This window comes from Scyliorhinus canicula, chromosome 1 (assembly GCF_902713615.1).
Source record: "Scyliorhinus canicula chromosome 1, sScyCan1.1, whole genome shotgun sequence".
NCBI classification, from domain to species: domain Eukaryota; kingdom Metazoa; phylum Chordata; class Chondrichthyes; order Carcharhiniformes; family Scyliorhinidae; genus Scyliorhinus; species Scyliorhinus canicula.
This window is the reverse complement of record NC_052146.1, coordinates 182,371,778-182,394,185: the sequence shown is the minus strand read 5'-3', so window position 1 is coordinate 182,394,185 and position 22,408 is coordinate 182,371,778. Positions and strand designations below refer to the sequence as shown.

The following is a 22,408-nucleotide window of genomic DNA, read 5'->3' as shown; positions in this document are numbered from 1 at the left end:
TTGTCGACTCTTTACGTACTGTGTACGTTCCCTCGGCCGCAGAAAAATACTTTTCACTGTACTTCGGTACATGTGACAATAAATCAAATCAAAATCAGAGGCGTCCACGGTACAACAGGAAATGTTGGGAAGGTCACCCGTACAAAATTCCTTATCTGGAAATATCTGAATGAGTTTGACTCAACAAGCACAAACTTCGCTGACAATTCCTCCAAACCATCTCTCTACATTCAAATCCCCGAATCTCTTCCCTGCCACACCCTGAATGTGGCATCCAATCTCAACTGCCCAAATGAGTGATTAGCACAGATAGGGGCCATCCTTGATACGGATCCAAGCTTTAAATGCTGCTTGAATTGTCTCCGTATCTTTAAATGGACATGACCGTTGGGTTCGAGGAGAAAACAGAACCAAGGCCATCACCAGTGCACCCAGACTAGATTCCCTACATGACCTCACCTCTATCTGTTCCCATGTAGAACCAGAGTCACAGCACCACCCAGCACTTTTTTAGCTTTGGCTGCCCAATAATAATAAAGCAAATTCGACAATGCCCCCCAACTGCCTATCCGTTTAAAGTTCTACTCTACGAATCCTCAGGGTCTTGCCCGCCCATATAAAGGATGAGATCAACCTATTAACCCTCACCAAAAAAGATTTAGGGAGGAAGACTGGGAGACCTCAAAACAAAAACCCTGGCTGAATATTAATTTTAATAGACTGGACTCTGCCTGTCAGGGACAGGGGAAGGTTGTCCCATTTTTGCAGACCAGATGTAACCTTGTTCAATTTATGAAGTGGGGCCCAATCATGGGCCACCCGGACATCCACATGCCTGAAGATAGAGCTGGCCAAGTGAAATGGTAACCCCCCCAAGCTGGCTCCCCTCCTTCGGAAGTTAAGTGGAAAACATTCGCTCTTTTCCAGATTCAGTTTGTATTCTGAAAATGAACCAAAGCTCCTCAATAGCTCCAGTATAATGACCCATAGTGGGAACAGGGTCCATAATATAAAACAGCAGATGGTCAGCACATAGGGACACTTGTACTCCATCACTCCCTTCTTTATTCCCTTCCACTTACCTGAAGCCCTCAAAGCTATGGCTAAGGACTCAATCGTTAGCACAAATAGGAGGGGGGACATCGGACACCCCTGTCTAGTGCCCCTATTCAAGTGAAGTACTCCAAACTCAAATTGGTGCTAACATTAGCCAATATAACAACCGTACCCATGAAATCAGTTTTGGCCCTAGACCAAATTTCTCCAGATCTTCGAAAAGGTACCTCCACGCTACCCTGTCAAATATGTTCTTGGCATCTAAAAACACAATCACTTCCTGCTCGGGCCCCTCGAACAGGAAAAGAAAAACATTCAACAGCCTCCGAATATTGGCTGAAAATTGCCGGCCCTTAACAAAGGCTGTCTACAATCACATCAGGGAGGCAGGGCTCCAGTCTTAACGCCAACACCTTAGCCAGTATGTTGCCGTCCACATTTAACAGCGAGATAGGCCGGTATGACCCAAACTCCATTGGGTCCTTATCCTTCTTGCACAGAAGGGAAATAGAGGCCTGCGAGACTGTAGCAGGCAGAAATCCCCGGGGACAAAGTCATTAAACATATCTACCAGCAACTGATCAACAAACTTCTCACCGGATTCCACTGGAAACCCATCCGGCCCAAGAGCTTTACTCGCTTGCATCCGCCCAATACTGATCAAAATCTCCTCCAGGCCTAATGGGGCCTCCAACTCTTCCCACTTATCATCCCTCACCGTCGGAAACTCCAATAATGTTAACATGTCCAACCTTCCCACCAGGTTCCGACCTATAAAGGTTCTTATTAAAAGCCTCAAACGCAGCTATAATTTTATCTGGGGCAGAGACCAAGTTACCACTCGAGCCCCTAACCTGAATAATTTCCACGTACGCTGACAGTTCCCTTGAACGCTGCAACTCTCTCACCACCTTTCCTGTAAACAACAGATCAAACTGCATCTGAAGCTTCTTCCTGCTTGCCAGGAGCTCCAGGTAGGGTCACACGAGTACCTGCGGTCCAACTCCAAGATATTATTCACAAATCTCTGCCATTCCACCCTTGCCATATGCATCTTATACAATATAATCTCTCCTCTAATCACCGCTTTCAAGGCTTCCCAAAGCATGGAGGGTGAGACAAACTCGTTCCTGCTAAATTCTACATACTCATCAATGGCTTTGGACAGTTGTCCACAGAACCCCATAGCAGCCAATAATGCTACATCTAAACTTCGCGGTGAGCGCTGACCGGGGCCCGACGCCAAAACCGAATCCACCAGATGTGGGGCATGATCCGAGATGACAATGGCTGAGAATTCTGCACTCACAAGAAAAAAGTCGCTTCTGAAGCCTGAGGCTCACCCACCCTTTCTGCATTCTGGTCTGGTCTCCCACCGTAGATGAGTCTGCTGCAAAAACACCACATTAACCCTCAGATACCTTAGGGGAGAGAAAAATCTCAACATTTTTACTAGGCCACCCAATACCCTTATATTCCAGGTGACCAACCGAATCAGGAGCCTCCCACCGCCCCTCAACCTTGAGTCAGCCATGCTCACCGTAAAGAATTATCAAACGCCTGCCCAGAGGATATAGGCCCAAGGGCAGCACGGTAGCACAAGTGGCTAGTACTGTGGCTTCACAGTGCCAGGGTCCCAGGTTCGATTCCCCACTGGGTCACTGTCTGTGCGGAGTCTGCACATTCTCCCCGTGTCTGCGTGCGTTTCCTCCGGGTGCTCCGGTTTCCTCCCACAGTCTAAAAACATGCAGGTCAGGAAGATTGGCCATGATAAATTGCCTTTCGTGACCAAAAAGGTTAGGAGGGGTTACGGGGATAAGGTGGAATTGAGGGCTGAAGTGGGTCGGTGCAGACTCGATGGGCCGAATGGCCTCCTTCTGCACTTTATGTTCTAAGGCACAAGATGGCCACAAAATCAATCCAAAAAGGGAAATAAAGAAAACCTCATGGTCACTGTCAGAAAACTAATCCTCCACCCCCTCCACACAGACCGTGACCCAAGCTTGGAATCAACCTGGGGTTGTGAAGCAACAGTGCTAATCACTGTGCTACTGTTCCACCCAATCAATTGAGTGATGCCTGATACTCTCTCTAAATCGATTGAGGTGGCCCTGGGTCCTGTCTGAAAAGTTGGAGAGGACTTCAGAAGCATGGTGAGGTGTTGGAAGAGAGTGGAGTCGGTTCTGTCGAGGCACAGTGGCTACATTGCCTCACTGGAGGCCGAAATCTCAGTGGGACGGAGAAAAATAAGAATCTGAGTGTGGATGGCTTGGAAAAATGAGTTGAGATTTTTAAAAATAAATTTAGTGTATCCAATTCTTTTTTTTCCAATTAAGGGGCAATTAAGCGTGGCCAATCCATCTATCTGCACATCTTTGAGTTGTGGGGGTGAGACCCACTCAAACACGAGGAGAATGTGCAAACTCCACATAGACAGTGACCCGAGGCCGGGATCAAACCCGGGAACTCAGCACCGTGAGGCAGCAGTGCTAATCACTGCCGCCGCCGCCGGTCAAATTGACAATCTCAGAAGTCATGGGGTTGCCGGAGGGCGTAGAGGGCTCGAATCCTACTGTGTATTTTTCACAGATGTTTGGTAAGATGGTGTGGGAGGGTGTACTGGCATCGCCTCCAGAGGTGGACAATGCCCATCTAACACTCGGGAGAAGCTTCAGGCAAATGAGGCACCACGAGCGGTTACAATCAGATTTCACAGTTTCCAGGTGAAGGAGTGGATCCTGAAGTGGGCCAAGAGAATCGTGATTCGAGATGGGAAGGGAATCACATTAGAATCTACCAGGATGTCTGTGCAGAGCTTGCAAAGAAGCAGGTGGCCTATGCGCTCTGTACAAGAGTTGAGTGTGGTTTGGAGTGGTGTACCTGGCCTGGCTACGTGTTACCTTGGGGTTAAGGGACTACTATGTCACTTTGGAGGAGGCTAATGGGCGGCACGGTAGTACAGTGGTTAGGACTGTTGTTTCACAGCGCCAGGGACCCGGGTTTGATTCCCAGCTTGGGTTGTTGTCCGTGCGGAGTCTGCACGTTCTTCCCATGTCTGTGTGAGTTTCCTCCAGGTGATCCGGTTTCCCCTCAAGTCCCGAAAGACGTGGCTGTTAGGTGAATTGGACATTCTGAATTCTCCATCTGTGTATCCAAACAGGCGCCGGCATGTAGCGACTAGGGGATTTTCACATCTTCATTACAGTGTTAACGTAAGCCGACTTGTAACACTAATAAAGATCATTATTATTATTATTATAAAGATTATTTATGGAGGCAATCTCCATTGCCTCTCAAGTTTTTAAATAGCTTTTCAAATGCAGTAGCCAGTTACCATGTCTGCTGTGATCAGGGTGGCCGCAACTGCTGGAGCTGCCGCTGCTATCTTCCCTGCTGAGGCTTGACGCGAAGCCTCCAAGCTGGTTGGAGATTTTCCACCCACAGACTTTTTAGTTGTAGCCTGTTCTGACATATTTCCACACTCGGACCCTTCTACTTCCCTATGGGTAGAGTTTGTCTATTAAAAAACCCGCGGAACTGGGCAAAATGGGCCAAGAAACATGTACCTTGGTGGGAGCGATCTAGTGCATGACCTCCTCCTACATGCCCCCACCAGAAGTCTGTGTCTCTGCTAACCCATTTAGAATCGTATCCCATTAGTTTGGGAATTGCACAAGATGAGGGATCTGTATTTGGAGGAAGGATTCGCCAGTCTGGAGGAGCTAAGAGAGAGGGTGAAGCTGCCGAGGGGGAGAGAGTTCGGGTATCTGCAGGTTAGGGACTTTGCACGAAAGGTCTGGAGGGGGTTCCCTAGGTTGCCGGGATAAACCCTGCTGGAGCGACTGCTGCTTCCGGATGTGGAAGGGGAGGGAAAAATTGGGGATATATACAAGTGACTTGGGGAGCAGGGAGGTGAGCGGGTGGTTAAGATCAAGGAGAAATGGGAAGCGGAGTTGGGAGGGGAAATCATTTGGGGAGTATGGAGTGAGGCACTATGAAGGGTAAACGGGATCTCCTCCTGCGCAAGGTTGAGCCTGATACAGTTTAAGGTGGTGCACAGGGTGCATATGACTCGGGTGAGAATGAGTGGGTTCTTTCAGAGGGTAGCAGATGAGTGTGAGAGGTGTGGGTGGCGGCCAGCGAATCATGCGCACATGTTTTGGGGTTGTGAAAAATTGGGAAAATTCTGGGCGAGAGTGTTCGCGGTCTTAGCCAGGATAGTGGAGGAGGGAGTGGACCCGGACCCTTTGGTGGTGATATTTGGGGTTTCCGAGAAACCGGAGCTCATGGAGAGGAGGAAAGCCGATGTCGTGGCCTTCGCCCCTCTGATTGCACGGCGGCAAATTTTGCTAGAGTGACGGTCGGCATCGCCACCGGGGGGTAGCAGCATGGTTGGGCGACCTGTACGACTTCCTGCGGTTAGAGAAGATAAAGTATGAGTTAAGGGGCTCAGCGGGGGGTTTGAGAAAAGGTGGGAGATGTTTGTGACTGTGTTTGAGGAACTATTCGGCGCAGGGAGGGTAGGGGTGAAAAAGGAGAAAATTGTGTACCCGTTTACCCTACGCAGTGCCTCACTACATACTCCCCAATTGATTTCCCCTCCCAACTCCGCTTCCCATTTCTCCTTGATCTTAACCACCCGCTCACCTCCCTGCTCCCCCAGTCACTTGTTGATTGTTGGGAAGTATGTTTCCCAGGGTGTTTATTTGCTGTAACTGCTTTGATACATGTTTGTATTAAGTACATTTTTAAAAAATGAGTTTGGGAATTGCTGCAGTATATTAAATTGAAAGAAGTGCACATAAATCGCTCTCTTACCTGGATGTTTGGTTTGGGGCCCTGTTCAGTCAAGGATTGAGATTGATTTTTGATCTCATAGGCAATAAGGGTGGGAAAGTAGAGTTAAGGCATGGTAGTATTGAATGCAGAGCCGGCTTGTGGGGCAATATGGTCTACTCCTGTTTATGTTAAATAGCAGCCATTGAAAGAGGAGATTTGCTTGAATGGTATCAGGTATCGGTTATGTGGTGAAGCTGGGATTGTTCTCTTCACTATTAACTTTCAACGGAAATTTAATATGTACTTTATAAGGAGAGATTTGTATGGCTTTCAGGAATAAGCAGAGGAGTGCGACCTATAAGGAGCTGCCACAGACAGGATGAACCTCATACTGTGGTGTATCTGATTGCGCTATGATCTACACCTACAGCCTGGACACAGTCCACCCCAACTACTAGTGCTGATACCAGTCACAGGTGCAAAGCTTCAGCAACAGCTGTTATGTCTCTTTACAATTCAATCCTGTTTTTAAAAAATTCATGTGTGGCCATCACAAGCTACACCAACACTTGTTGCCCGTACCTAATTGCCCTTGGACCAGGGTGGCTTGCTAGACCTTTTCAGAGGACAGTTAAGAATTAACCACATTGTTGTGTGTCTGGAGTCACATGTAGACCAGACCAACAGCAATCTTTCCCTGTTAGTGAACCAGGTGGTTTTTTACGACAATTGACTGATTTTACGGTCATCATTAGACTTATTCTTATTGAATTCACATTCTTTTAAAATTGTTTGGCTGACTGGAACTTTCAAGCATTGGTACTGGTAGATACTGGAAAATTCCTCCGTGTGAGTGGTGTGGTGAGTAATGGAAAGTTTGACTGATGCTTTTGTTTACTTTTTGGTGCAGGGGCAAGTTGTGTGTGATTGACTGGAAAACGTCTGAGAAACCCAAGCCTTATTTTCGAAACACCTTTGATAACCCACTCCAGGTGGCAGCATATGCTGGTGCCCTGAATCATGATGACAACTACAACTTTCAGGTCAGTAAACCTTTCATTGGATGTCAGCTATGGCTCAGTGGTAGAGCTCTCGCTCCTAAGTCAGATGTTTGTTGATTCAAGTCCAGCTTTGTAAGGAAATGTAGGCTGGCACTGCAGAACTGAGGGACTGCAGCAATGGGAAGGTGTAGTTTTTCAAATGAGAGTTTAAATGAGAGTCTGCTCTTTCAGGAGAAAGTATAAGATCTTATAGCACTCCTGGATCAAGAGCAGGGGAGTCCCCTGGTGTTCTGGTGTGGCATTGTTAATCAAGGAAAGTATTACAGCGGTAGAAAGGACGCTTGAGGACTCGTCTACTGAGGCAGTATGGGCCGAGGTTAGGAACAGTAGAGGAGAGGTCACCCTGTTGGGAGTTGTCTATAGACCTCCGAATAGTTCCAGAGATGTAGAGGAAAGGATTGCAAAGATGATTCTTGACAGGAGCGAGAGTAACAGGGTAGTTGTTATGGGGGACTTTAACTTTCCAAATATTGACTGGAAATACTATAGTTCGAGTACTATAGGTGGGTCAGTTTTTGTGCAGTGTGTGCAGGAGGGTTTTCTGACACAGTATGTAGACAGGCCAACAAGGGGCGAGGCCACATTGGATTTGGTACTGGGTAATGAACCCGGCCAGGTGTTAGATTTAGATGTAGATGAGCACTTTGGTGATAGTGATCACAACTCGGTTATGTTTACTTTAGCAATGGGCAGGGATAGGTATATACCGCAAGGCAAGAATTATAGCTGGGGGAAAGGCAATTATGATGCTATTCGGCAAGATTTAGGATGTATAGGATGGGGAAGGGAACTGCAGGGGATGGGTACAATCGAAATGTGGAGCTTTTTCAAGGAACAGCTACTGCGTGTCCTTGATAAGTATGTACCTGTCAGGCAGGGAGGAAGTTGTCGAGCAAGGGAACTGTGGTTTACTAAGGAAGTTGAAGAACTTGTCAAGAGGAAGAAGAAGGCTTATGTTAGGATGAGACATGAAGGCTCAGTTAGGGCACTTGAGAGTTACAAGTTAGCCAGGAAGGACCTAAAGGGAGAGTTAAGAAGAGCGAGGAGAGGACATGAAAAGTCGTTGGCGGATAGGATCAAGGAAAACCCTAAGGCTTTCTATAGGTTTATCAGGAACAAAAGAATGACTAGAGTAAGATTAGGGCCAATCAAGGATAGTAGTGGAAAGTTGTGTGTGGAATCAGAGGAGATAGGGGAAGCATTAAATGGATATTTTTCATCAGTGTTTACACTGGAGAAAGACAATGTTGTCGAGGAGAACACTCCGGTTCAGTCGACCAGGCAAGATGAAATTGAGGTTCAAAAGGAGGAGGTGTTAGCAATTTTAGAAAATGTCAAAATAGATAAGTCCCCTGGGCCAGATGGGATTTATCCTAGGATTCTCTGGGAAGCCAGGGAGGAGATTGCAGAGCCTTTGTCCTTGATCTTTATGTCGTCTTTGTCGACAGGAATAGTGCCGGAAGACTGGAGGATAGCAAATGTTGTCCCCTTGTTCAAGAAGGGGAGTAGAGACAACCCTGGTAATTATAGACCTGTGAGCCTTACTTCGGTTGTGGGTAAAATGTTGGAAAAGGTTATAAGAGATAGGGTTTATAATCATCTTGAAAAGAACAAGTTGATTAGCGATACTCAACACGGTTTTGTGAAGGGTAGGTCATGCCTCACAAACCTTATTGAGTTTTTTGAGAAGGTGACCAAACAGGTGGTTCAGGGTAAAGCTGTTGATGTGGTGTATATGGATTTCAGTAAGGCGTTTGATAAGGTTCCCCATGGTAGGCTATTGCAGAAAATAAGGAAGTATGGAATTGAAGGTGATTTAGCGGTTTGGATCAGTAATTGGCTAGCTGAAAGAAGACAGAGGGTGGTGGTTGATGGCAAATGTTCATCCTGGAGTTCAGTTACTAGTGGTGTACCGCAAGGATCTGTTTTGGGGCCACTGCTGTTTGTCATTTTTATAAATGACCCGGAAGAGGGCGTAGAAGGATGGGTTAGTAAATTTGCAGATGACACGAAGGTCGGTGGAGTTGTGGATAGTGCTGAAGGATGTTATAGGATACAGAGGGACATAGATAAGCTGCAGAGCTGGGCTGAGAGGTGGCAGATGGAGTTTAATGCAGAAAAGTGTGAGGTGGTTCACTTTGGAAGGAATAACAGGAATGCAGAGTACTGGGCTAATGTCAAGATTCTTGGTAGTGTAGATGAACAGAGAGATCTCGGCATCCAGGTACATAAATCCCTGAAAGTTGCCACCCAGGTTAATAGGGCTGTTAAGAAGGCATATGGTGTGCTAGCCTTTATAAGCAGGGGGATTGAGTTTCGGAACCACAAGGTCATGCTGCAGCTGTACATAACTCTGGTGCGGCCGCACCTGGAGTACTGCGTGCAGTTCTGGTCACCACATTATAGGAAGGATGTGGAAGCTTTGGAAAGGGTTCAGAGGAGATTTACTAGGATGTTGCCTGGTATGGAGGGAAGGTCTTACGAGGAAAGGCTCAGGGAATTGAGGTTGTTTTCGTTAGAGAGGAGAAGGCTGAGAGGTGACTTAATAGAGACATATAAGATAGTCAGAGGGTTAGATAGGGTGGACAGTGAGAGTCTTTTTCCTCGGATGGTGATGACCAACACGAGGGGACATAGCTTTAAATTGAGGGGTGGTAGATATAGGACAGATGTCAGAGGCAGTTTCTTTACTCAGAGAGTAGTAGGGGTGTGGAACGCCCTGCCTGCAACAGTAGTAGACTCGCCAACTTTAAGGGCATTTAAGTGGTCACTGGATAGACATATGGATGAAAATGGAATAGTGTAGGTCAGATAGGCTTCAGATGGTTTCACAGGTCGGCGCAACATCGAGGGCCGAAGGGCCCGTACTGCGCTGTAGTGTTCTATGTTCTATGGTCTATATTTATTCCTCTACCAACACTATCAAAGAAGGTTATCTGGTCATTACCCAAGTGCAATAACCATTTTGTTACCGAGATACCTTCACTGCTTTCCTCCTTCAGCCTCTGCACAGAATAACTTCTTGTTCTTGGTGATTCAACCCCCTGCTCAAATGATCATGCTTTATCTTTTGCATTCACTGCCCTCTTATCCTTCCATAAACTCTCCCTCCATGTAGACTCCCCAACCCATAACTGCAACCAATCCCTGGTCCTTTCCATCTTATGTGGTTTTGCTGTTCCCATCATATTAATCACAGATAAAGTCATCTCTCACCATTTTCTTGTATGGTCTAGACCCACATCCCCTTCCACATCCCAGCTCTTCTGTACCTGCCCTGGAAAATTACTTCTCCCCAGTTAACTTACAACTGCACTTTTAAAGTCCCAACAATCTCAACTTTGGTTCTCCATTCACCACAACAGTGCTGCAGCTACTAATTTACTCCAATCCTCATCTTCACCGTTTATTGCCCTAGTCCCCAGTAAAAGTATTACTCTCTCTTCCCCTGGCTGTTCCCCCTAGACCAACCCTCAACTTCACTCCCTTAAATCCAATGGAATGGAAATCCGGCTTCTTTTCTCTACTGCAAGCGTTCCTCTTCCCTATCTCCTTCACCCTCGCACCAACAAATGCAAAGAGTGTACATCCTCGTCAAAAAGATCTAGATCATCTGATCAGCTGCCTCTGCTGCTTCCTTCCCTTGCACTAACCTGCCTAGTCACATTTCCTTTAATGGTCCCCCTTGTACTAGCCTTGAACATGCATCTTTCTCGCCTATCACCCACATCCTGCTTTCTTGCCACTATTCCCACTACACTGCTGACCACCCAACTTCTGCTCCTGGTCCTCATGTTAGCCAATGTTGTTAATAGTTCTCTCTCTTGATGCTGTCCCACTCTGCTTTAATTCTTCCATCATCATTCCTCTCCTTAAAAATAAACTCTTGGCCGCAGTGCCTTTACAGACTATTATCCCATCTCCAGCCTTCCTTTCCATAGATCTATAGAATCCCTACAGTGCCGAAGGAGGCCATTCGACTCATTGAGTCTGCACGGACCATCTGAAAGAACACCCTACACAGGCCCACTTCCCCACCCTATCCTCATTACCCCACCTAAGCTGCAAATTTTTGAACTGGGAGGAAACCGGAGCACCCGGAGGAAAGACAAGCAGACACTGGGAGAATGTTCAAGCTCCACACAGTCACCCAAGGCTGGAATTGAGCCTGGGTCCCTGATGCTGTGAGACAGTAGTGCTAACCACTGTGCCCCCCTTTCCTGTCCAAATATGCTGTTGCCTTCCAAATTCCTTTAACACCTTTTCTGAAATTCCATGTTTGAATTTTTTTTTAATGATTTATTCTTTCACAGGATATGGGTGTCACTAGCTGGGACAACATTTATTGACTGTCCCTAATTGCCCTTGAGAAGGTGGTGATGAGCTGCCTTCTTGACCTGCTGCAGTTTGAGATATAGGAAGAGAGTTCTATGATTTTGACCCAGTAACAGTGAAGAAACAGCTACAAGTAGGATATTATGTGGCTTGAAGGGGAACTTGCAGGTGGTGATATTAGAGTAGGCTTGAAGTAGTTTACGGTGAATCCTTATAGATGGTACACACAGCTGTCACTGTGGAGGGAGTTAATATTTAATGTGATGGACTGCGTTGTCTTGAATGGTGGCGAGCTTCTTAAGTGTTGTTGGAGCAGCACTCACCCAGGCACATGGAGAGTATTCTGTCACACACCTGACTTGTGGCTTGTAGATGGTGAACAGACTTTGGGGAGTCAGGTGGTGTGTTGCTTGCCTCTGAATTGTCAGCCTCTCATTTGCTCTTGTAGCCGCAGTTTTGACATGGCTAGACTGGTTCATTTTCTGGTCAATGGTAACCCCCAGGATGTTGATGGTGGGTGATTCAGCGATGGTAAAGCCATTGAATGTCAAGGAGCGATGGTTCAACCTTCTCTTGTTGGAGATGGTCATTGCCTGGCATTTATACGATGCAAATGTTACTTGCCACTTATCAGCCCATGCCTGAAAGCTGAATCCCTCCTAGCTGGTTTCCACAATACCAAAATGGCTCTTACCAAAGTCATACATGCTCTGTGGCTGTCAATAGTCATTCACAGCAATGACCATTTGGCCCATCGAGTCCATGCCTGCTCCCTGTGGGGCAATGCAGTTAGTCCCGAATCTTAGCTCATTACAAAGGTAAATTATCCCTCCTCGACCTGCCTCTAGTCTTTGACACGGTTGACTACACCATTCTCCTCCCACTCCTCTGCACTGTTGTCCAGCTGGTTGGGACTGCTCCCGCTTGGTTCCCTCCTTATATGTAACCACAGTATTGGTTGCAATGGTTTTTCTTCCTGCTCCTGCACCATTAGCTGTGATGTTCCCTAAGGATCAACTATTGGCACTATATCCGATTTCTTATCTACATCTGCCTGGTGGTGACATGACCCAAAAGTCTAGTTTTAGTTTTCCCGCTGTACCACGTCACCATTGCTCTCAACTCCCTCACTGTTGATAAATTGACAGCTGCTTATCCATCTGGTAATGGCCGAGCCAAAATTTCCTCCAATATTTAATGAGCAGACTGAAACCATTGTCTTCAGTCCCTGCTCCAAACTCCATTTCCTAGCTACGGACTTCATCCATCCCCTTGGTACTGGCAGACTGTTCGCAACCTTGGTGTCATATTTGGTCCCAGTTGAGCTTCTGACCACATATCCTTGACATCACTAAGACCATTTTTATCTCTGCACCATTACTCCAATTTGCCCTTGCCTCATCTCGTGCTGCTGAAACCCTAATTCATGCATTGTTTACTTCCAGACATGACCATTCTAATTACTTTTTTGGCTGGTATCCCACATTCTACACTGTATAAACCTGACGTCATCCAAAGTTCTGCTATGCATGTCCTTACTCGCACCGTTCACCTATTATCCCTCCCTGCTCCCTGACCTCACTCCTCCTTATCTCTGCAATCTTCTCCAGTCCTACAACCTTCTGACATCTCTGTGTTCCTCCAATTCTGGCCTCTGGATCATCCTTGGGTTTAATTGCCTTGATGTGGATGGCCTTGGCTTCAACTGCCTGGCCCTAAACTATGGACTCTTCCCCCCACCCACCCCCAAACCTCTCCAACAATACAACTCTTTTAAAAAGTATATTTAGAGTATCCAATTAAATTTTTCCAATTAAGGGGCAATTTAGCGTGGCCAAACCACTTCCCCTGCACACCTTTGAGTGTGGGGGCGAAACCCATGCAAACACGAATGTGCAAACTCCACACGGACAGTGACCCAGAGCCGGGATCAACATAGGACCTCGGTACCCTGAGGCAGCAGTGCTAATTACTGTGGCACCGTGCTGCCCTCAACACAACTACTCTTGTTTCTATTAAGATGCTGCTTTGCCAAAGTTTGGGCCTTCTGCCCTAATATCGCCTTGTGTGATATTTTACATTGTACACTCCTATGACGGATCTTGGGATGTTTTGTTGCTTTAAAAGTGCTGTGTAAATGCAAGCTGCTGCTGTTATGAAGCTGATTTGGAGGGAGTTTGATATCTACAGTTTGACTGCTGCATTTTCTACTTTACAATGGCTATATTTCAGAAGTTATTCATTGGCTGGAAAGCACTTTGAGGTATTTAGGTCATGAAAGGCACGTATGACAAAGAGTGATGGATAGTGTCCAGAGTCAGCATCATAATAACAAGAGCCAAACATTTTAAGGTAATTATTAAAGGAGAAGGTAGAAATAAAATGTCACACCACAGAAGATGACTAGAATGTGGATTTCTCTGTTATGGACCCTGAACATGCTATTTTACAGGGAAATAGATGGTTGCTTTCAAAAAAGATGTATGTTGGATTAAATTAGTTGACGCATGAAGAAGCTGACCAGACAGCACACACCTGAGGGAGCAAATGTTCATTTGAGTCAGTAGAAAAAAAGAGCAGGTCTCTCAGCACTATGATGGGTAACCTGTTTTAATGATGTTGGTTGAGGGATAAATATTGACCAAGACACTGGGGTGAACTCACCATATATTCTAAATTGTGCCATGGAATCTTTTTTGTTCATCTGAGAGAGCAGGGCCTTAGTCTAATGCTTCAGCTAACAGCTAGCACCTTTGACAGTGCAGCAATCCCTCAATAATGTTCTGTGCTGTGATGTTCCATAATTTGGTAACCTAGGAAGTGAGTTGCAACTGTTAGGGGGGCTTCTGTAATATCATTCCTTATAAATTATTTTTTAAAAACTAGATGCATTTATGTGCTGTTCCGCTCAAGCTGTGCCTCATTTTGGAGAAGTGATGGAGCATTTTTGAATCTGGCAGGTTGAGCGAGGGCTGATTGTGGTGGCTTACAAAGATGGTTCACCTGCACATGCTCATTTCATGGATGGCGAATTGTTCCTCACCTGCTGGAAGAAATGGCTGCTTCGACTGAAGAAATACAAGGACAAGATAGGTGCTTCATCGTGAACAGTTCGAAATGGAGAGCAAGAGACTGGTGGCTAAAAGAGCACGGTGACAAAATTCACTGGGTGATCCCAAGAGCACCTTGTGGCACAAGTACAATCTTGTGTTACTGAGTGCACATTTTAATCGTTGCCTTGACCCTCGAGTAAAAGGGGATGAGAGGAAGATTTCCAATCTTACAGTAAAACTATAAGCCAGTTTTAATATTTTCTGGTAGTTTATCATGTTGTTTGTGGAATCTTGCAGTGTGCAATTGGCTGCCATGTTTGCTACAGTGCTTACACTTCAAAGTACTTAATTAGCTGTTAAACACTTTGGAGATGTCCTGAGGTCATGAACGATGCAAATAATGCAAGTTTGTTTTATATCTGTTTACACTGTTGTAAATAGCAAACAGTAGAAATCTGTTATTGTTTGTCGCTCCCTATCCTTGGATACCAGTAACTGTGAGGTGTAAGACTGCCTGGTCATGTTGGTGGAGGTATGCAGGAGTGCAAGTCTCATCTATGTTACACTTGCTGCTCCCAGTGGAACTCCTGTCAAATTACCTGTTTCCAAAACAACAAAGAATTGAGATAAATAAGATGAACTAAAGCATCTTCTGTAATTTAACATCTCCCTTCCCATTCAGTGACAAATTCTGCCCTGCGTAAATGGAAAATTGTAACGAATCAGCGTTGGTAATTGAGTCACCGTGAAGTGGCACTTTCACCCATCCCGGGCATGTTTTCACAGCCTGGAGTGTACAGTGTTTTAAATGCTACCTCTTGTTAAATGGAACAGCTGCATCTTTCCCTTCCTTTGTTATTTGAAGCATCACTTCACTCACACTGAACAGTATATCTTTTACTAGAAGCAAGTAATTAGTATTTAATAAATATATGAACGGTTGAGATCAACTGATGCTCACGTTTGTTTGCTTGTTGATACTCCGAACTTCTCCAGTAACCTTTGACACAGCGCCCCCAAGTGATCATGTAATAATGCTACACCCATTCGCTCGGATAAGTACAAAAAGTTATTTTTTTTTAATAAACATTTTATAGAGGTATTTTTTGGTATTATAACAACAACACAATAAACAATGTACATGAAACTATAAACATAGTGCAAAAGCTCTCTCCTTCCCTTACAGGTCCCACCTTTATTAACCCCCTACTCTAAGCTAAACTAACCCCCCCCCCCCCCCCGCCTTCTGCTGACGATTAATTTTCTGCGAAGAAGTCGACGAACGGTTGCCACCTCCGGGTGAACCCTAACAGTGACCCTCTCAAGGCGAACTTGATTTCCTCCATACAGAGAAAGCTAGCCATGTCTGATAGCCAGGAATCTGACTTCGGGGGCTTTGAGTGCCTCCATGCTAATATTATCCATCTCCGGGCTACCAGGGAAGCAAAGGCCAAAACGTCTGCCTCTTTCTCCTCCTGGATTCCGGGGTCTTCTGACACCCCGAAAATCGCCATCTCTGGACTCAGCGCCACCCTTGTTTTTAACACCGTGTACATGACATCTGCAAACCCCTGCCAAAATCCCCAAAGCTTTGGACATCTCCAAACCATGTGGACATAGTTCGCTGGTTCTCCCGCACATTTTGTGCACCTGTCTTCCACCCCAAAGAATCTGCTCATCTGGGCCACTGCCATGTAAGCCCGGTGAACGACCTTAAATTGTATCAGGCTGAGCCTGGCCCATGTTGCGGACGCATTGACTCTACTCAACGCGTCCACCCATAGACCATCTTCTATCTCTCCTCCTAACTCCTCTTCCCACTTGCGCTTCAGCTCCTCCGTCTGCGTCCCCTCTAATTGAAAAGAAATTCTACCACCCCACTTTTCCAGTTTTCAGCAGAGATATTTGCTATGGTGCTCAGAATGGCTGGAGCACAACATCAGCCCTAAGGTTTGCAAACCTGACCCTAATCCTAAAGGTTTCATCACATTAATCTCCTGTACCAACTGGAAAGTGAACAGTCTTCATTACCTGAGTAGATAATTTGCAACTGGCAAACATCCTTTTCTTTCTCAATTACAACAGAATGCTTCAAAAGAAAGTAATTTTTTTTGTAATACCCCTGTGATGCTTCTACTGTGTTGCTCCAACAGTGTCCTGGGTCCAAATACAACACCATCTGAATTATGCTATGAACTGAAGCAACTCAAAGAGACATATTCTCGACCATTAGGGGTGTGCAATAAATAAAGGTCCCAGTTCCTTGAATTATTTTTTTAAATGTTGATGCCTGGAAACTCCTGGTGGATTTGCAACTCTCAATCACAGTTTTCATAATGCATGGTTGTCTAAACACATGGGAGGTTACATTGCACACCACCTCTGTCTCCTTTAATGGGCAGTACAATATTTCCAAACCTTTATAGACCCCTATTCAGACCTTTTTGTTGTTGGTTATCTTATTGATATTCCTCCTAGCATTCTTTTTCTTAAAAACCTGTATTTCCTCAAAGGCCATGGATTGGATTCGATTTGTTTATTGTCACATCTACCGAGGTACAGTGAAAAGTATTTTTCTGCAAGCAGCTCAACAGATCATTCAGTACATGGAAGAAAAGGGAATTAAACAATTCAAGAAAATACATGAGAATACATAATAGGGCAACACAAGATATACAATGTAACTACATAAGCATTGGCATCGGTTGAAGCATACAGGATGTAGTGTTAATGAGGTCAGTCAATAAGAGGGTCATTTAGGAGTCTGGTGACAGTGGGGAAGAAGCTGTTTTTGAGTCTGTTCGTGCGTGTTCTCAGACTTCTGAATCTCCTGCCCGATGGAAGAAGTTGGAAAAGTGAGTAAGCCGGGTGGGAGGGATCCTTGATTATGCTGCCCGCTTTCCCCCAACAGCGGGAGGTATAGATAGAGTCCATGGATGGGAGGCAGGTTTGTGTGATGGACTGGACGGTATTCACGACTCTCTGAAGTTCCTTGCGGTCCTGGGCTGAGCAGTTGCCATACCAGGCTGTGATGCAGCCCGATAGGATGCTTTCTATAGTGCATCTGTAAAAGTTGGTAAGGGTTAGTGTGGACATGCCAAATTTCCTTAGTTTCCTGAGGAAGTATAGGCGCTGTTGTGCTTTCTTGGTGATAGCGTCGACGTGAGTGGACCAGGATAGATTATTGGTGATGTGCACCCCTAGGAATTTGAAACTGCTCACGGCATCTCCACCTCGGCTCTGTTGATGCTGACAGGGGTGTGTACAGTACTTTGCTTCCTGAAGTGATTGTGTTTTCAGGGAGTAGGGATGGGGAATTGAGTAACTTGGGGGCCGGGTTCGAATCCCACTAAAGCAGTTGGTGGAATTTAAATTCAATACAAAAAATCTGGAATTAAAAGTCTCATGATGACCATGAAAGCAATGTCACAAAAATCCACCTGGTTCACTAATTTTAATTCAGTAATCTTTATTGGCACAAGTAGGCTTACATTAACACTGCAATGAAGTTACTGTGAAAAGCCCCTAGTCGCCACATTCCGGCGCCTGTTCTGATGCACACAGGGAGAATTCAGAATGTCCAATTCACCTAACCTGCACATCTTTTGGGACTTGTGGGAGGAAACTGTAGCACCCGGAGGAAACCCACGCAGACACAGGGAGAACGTGCAGACTCTGCACAGACAGTGACCCAAGCGGATATCGAACTTGGGACCCTGGCGTTAATGACCTTTAGGGAAGGAAATCTGTCGTCCTTACCTGGTCTGGCCTACATGTGACTCCAGACAAAATCGATACTCACATGGACAAATGTGTGTTAATTAAAGAAAGCCAGCATGGATTTCTTACAGGAAAATCATGATTAATTAACTTGCTGGATTTTTCGAAGAGGTAACAGAAAGGAGTGATGAGGGTAACACTGTTGATGTGACGTACATGGACACAGTGCCGCACAATAGGCTTGTGAGCAAAGTTATGGGCCACGGAATAAAAGGGATGGTAGCAACATGGATATGGAATTGCCAGAATTACAGAAAAAGGTGGTGGTTAATGGATGCTTTTTGTACTGGAGGAAGGTATGTAATGGAAGTTTCCCAGGGGACAGTGTTGAGACCCTTGCATTTCCTTACATATGGCAATGAGCTTGACCTTGGTGTGCAGGGCCCAATTTCAACTTTTGAGTATGATATGAAACTCAAGGATTGTAAAATATACAGAGAATTAAATAGTGCCAAAAGGACATAGACAGGTTGTTGGAATGGGCAGATGGATGCAGATGAAACTCAGTACAGAGAAATGTGAAATTATTCTTTTTGGTAAGAAGAACATGGGAGAGGCAATATACAATAAAGGATATAAATCTAAAGGGAGTGCAGAAGCTGAGGAACCTGGGTGTATATGTACATAAGTCATTGAATGTAGCAGAACAGGTTAGCGAGCAGTTAATAAAGAATAGAGTACCCTGGGCTATATTAACAGGGGCATAGAGTACAAGAGCAAGGAGGCAATGTGGAACTTGTATAAGTTACTAGTTCGGTCTCAGCTAAAGTATTATTTTCAGTATTGGGCACCGCACATTTGGAAGGATGTGAAGGCATTGGAGAGGGTGCAGAAAAGATTCACAAGAATCGTTCCAGGGATGAGGAACTTCAGTTATGAAGATAGATTGAAGAAATTAGAACTGTTTTCCTTAGAGCAAAGCAAGCTGAGATGAGATTTGATAAAGGAATTCAAAATCATGAGGGTCTGGACAGAATGGATTGGGAGAATCTGTTCAGGGGCAATATGGCGGCACGGTGGTTAGCACAGTTGCCTCAGTGCCAGGGTCCTGGGTTCAATTCCGGCTTTGGGTGACTGTGTGGAGTTTGTACTTTCTCCCCGTGTCTGTGTGGGGTTTTTCCGGGTGCTCCAGTTTTCTCCCACAGCTCAAAGATGTGCAGGTTAGGTGGATTGGCCATGCTACATTGCCCCTTAGTGTCCAGCGATGTACAGGTCGGGTGGCGTTGCGTGGGTAGGGTGGGATGCTATTTCAGAGGGTCGGTGCAGACCCGGTGGGCTGAATGGTCTCCTGCACTGTAGGGATTCTATGGTTCATAAAAGAATCAAGAACAAGAGGACACAAATTTAAAGTAATTAGCAAAAGAAGCAAAGGCGACATGAGGAAAAATGGTTTCACACAGTGAGTAGTTTGTGTCTGGAATGCACTGCCTGAGAATATGTTGGGAGGCCGGAGCAATTGAAACATTCAAAAGGGAATGGGACTGTTATCCGGAAAGGAAGAATGTGCAAGGTTACAAGGAACACGGTGAGGAAATGTCAGTAGGTGAGTTGCTCATTTGGAGAGCTCGTGCAGACATGATGTGCCAAATGGCCTCCTGTTCTGCAGTAACAATTCTGTGATGTTTTGGTCTATGATGTGTACTACAACACCCTGGGCAAGTGTGCGCCCCACTGGTCCCAGAGTCAAAACACAAGTGAATTAACCAATAATGCTTAGAAAAATACCTGAAGTCTTTGACCCTTGGCTGCCCAATAGGTACAGTCACCAGCTGTGCAGTAGAGATAGCTGGTTAACTATTAACACATTCCTAATTCCCACTTTAACTTGCCCCCTATCTTCTATACACACACAAGACAGACAATCACAGAGTGGAAAGCGGTATAAAACATAAGAGAAGGGAAAAAGAGTCTTTGTTTCAGATTATGGTTTTTTGCACACTTCTCTTCACAGTAAGCTTGCAAGTTAAAGTCTTTGGTTTACAGCCTGTAATTATCTTTTCTGTGGATTCATTCATTTAGCTTCTCTCTGATTTAGAAACCTAGTACTCACAACTTTCCTGGAGAGGCACCTTACTTCTCTTTAAACCTTTGTGGTTTGTATTCAGATCTCTGTAGTTTCAGGAATATGGCCCCCACAGGCTTTCTGGAGAGAGAGGTGGCACTCAGCGGCATTCTGCAGAGAGTTTGCATAGGATTCAATCACTAACTGTTACCATGGAGAGCGCAGCCTTTTGGGCCAATTCATTGGCCACCGGCCAATCCATCAAACTGAGACCCACCCCATTTCTCGCACTGGTGCCTAAAGGTTTGCAACTCCTGTTTAAAACATCTCCTTAAGCATCTGTATTATTCTGCTTGCCTTAAAGACTCAAGCTGCTTGCCTGAAAGATGCATGTCAACTAATCATCCATTGATCAAAGTTCGAACAGCAAAATAAAAGAAAGGGGAAATAAGGGGAACAAACAGGAAAAACCTTTACATGTGGTAAATTTTTGTAGGCCTTTTGGAAATCTGGATCTATTAGATCTCCGACATTGTCCTTGTCCAAAAAATATTACCTCTTCAAAAAATTAATAAGTTTGTTCAAGGAAGGGCGGCACAGTGGTGTATTTGTGAACACTGCTGCTTCAGTGCCGCTGACCTGGGTTTAATCCTGCCCCGGGTCACTGTCCATGTGGAGTTTGCACATTCTCCCCATGTCTGCGTGGGTCTCACCCCTACAACTCAAAGATGTGCAGGGTAGGTGGATTGGCCATGCTAAATTGCCCCTTAATTGGAAAGAAATAGAATTGGGTACTCTAAATTTATAAGAAAAAAAAAGATTGTTCCAGCAAGACTTTCATTTTTGAAATTCACGTGTCTAATTGTTATTTTATTGGTCTCTAGATGTTATTCTATTCTTTCCTTCAGGAGGGATACCATTATTTTTCTTACTACCGAAGTTAAACTTACTGGTCGATAGTTTTCTGAACATGTTCTACCTCCCTTCTTAAGTATGGACGTATTAGCTATCCACCAGTCGTTTAGCACTGCACCCATTTCTAATGGATGCTTTAACATGTATAATAGTGCCTCTACTTTGCCTTCTATTTTTTTAAAGTGTGATACACCCAGACAAGGGAATTTATCTTCCTTCAGTCTGATTAATTTATTTAATATCTTTCCCCTAGTTATTTTAATAGCAATTATATCATTTCTAATCTCACCGTTTGCTGTCATGTTCATGGGGAACAGTCTCCTTAACAGATACTGAAGCAATATAATTCTTTAATATTTCTACTATTTCACTATCGCTGCCTGATTTTATCCTATTTGCATGTCAATGGCCCTATTCTTATCCTTACATTTCGTTTTATTTTTGTGCCTGTAGAATATTTTGTTTTACGTTCCAAGATTATTTCATAGTTCTTCTTTGCCTCCCTAATTGCGGTTTTAATTCCTCTCCATTTTTTCCTTGACATACTTTCTTCGTGTATGTCCCTTTCCTCGTCCTCCATGTTTCCCTTATATCTTTATTTACCCCTGAGGTCCTATTAGTTTTTTTTTTAGTAGAACACATTTTTATTGAGCCCCATTGAACACCTTTTTAAATGTTGGGAAGACCAAAGCCATTGTTTACAATCCCCGCTCCAAACTCCACTCCCCAGCTACCACCTCCATCGCTTTCCCAGCCATTTTGTAACCTTGGTGTCATAGTTGACCCCGAGATGAGCTTCTGAACACATAGTCGCAGTATCAGAAAGATTGCCTATTTCCACCTTTGTAATATTCCCCGACTTTGCCCCTACTTCAGCCCCACTTAATAAATGGAGGAATGAGAGTTCAAAAGCAGCTTTATATGAAACATTTATAAACTACTGGTTCAGTTTCAATTGCAATATTGTGTCCAATTCTGAACAGTGCACTTTAGGAAGGGTGTGAGCGTATCAGAGAGGGTTCAGAAAGAATTTACAAGAATGGTTCAAGGGATGAGGGACATCAATTTACATGGATAGATTGGAGAAGATGGAGGTGTTTGTTCCCCTTTAGGGAAGAGAAAGTTGAGAGGAAATTTGATATGGGTGTTCAAAATTGTGAGCACACTGGATAGTAAAGTGAAGTAAAGTCCCCATAGTCCGACATGACCATAGGCTGCTTTCCCTTTTGAGGGGGAGAGCTGACTGGCGGTGATTTAACCTGAGGATCACCACACCTCAGTCAAGGGGCAAGGTTGAGAAGGTGGGGCATTCATGAATAACCTCAGCCGGTACGGAAAGTGGACTCACACTGTTGGCCTTGCTCTGCATCACAAACCAGCTGTCCAGCCAACTGAGCTAAACCGAGAGAACCATCGGGAGAAACTGT

At 45.0% G+C, this 22,408-nt stretch overlaps 1 protein-coding gene across 8 annotated transcripts in view; it reads left to right on the top strand.

Moving 5' to 3' along the window:
- The window catches only part of mgme1 (mitochondrial genome maintenance exonuclease 1), a 69,718-nt gene that overhangs the window by 27,831 nt on the left and 19,479 nt on the right, over positions 1–22,408 (top strand). For 6 of the 8 annotated variants that reach the window (XM_038803861.1, XM_038803858.1, XM_038803862.1 and 3 more), the window contains 2 exons: positions 6,746–6,878; positions 14,192–15,386. In XM_038803861.1, coding sequence (XP_038659789.1) covers positions 6,746–6,878; positions 14,192–14,338 — 280 coding nt within the window. In that variant the 3' untranslated portion in view covers positions 14,339–15,386. Of the gene's footprint in view, positions 1–6,745; positions 6,879–14,117; positions 15,387–22,408 lie in introns of those variants that run through there. The other 2 variants (XM_038803865.1, XM_038803866.1) reach the window with 2 other exon arrangements.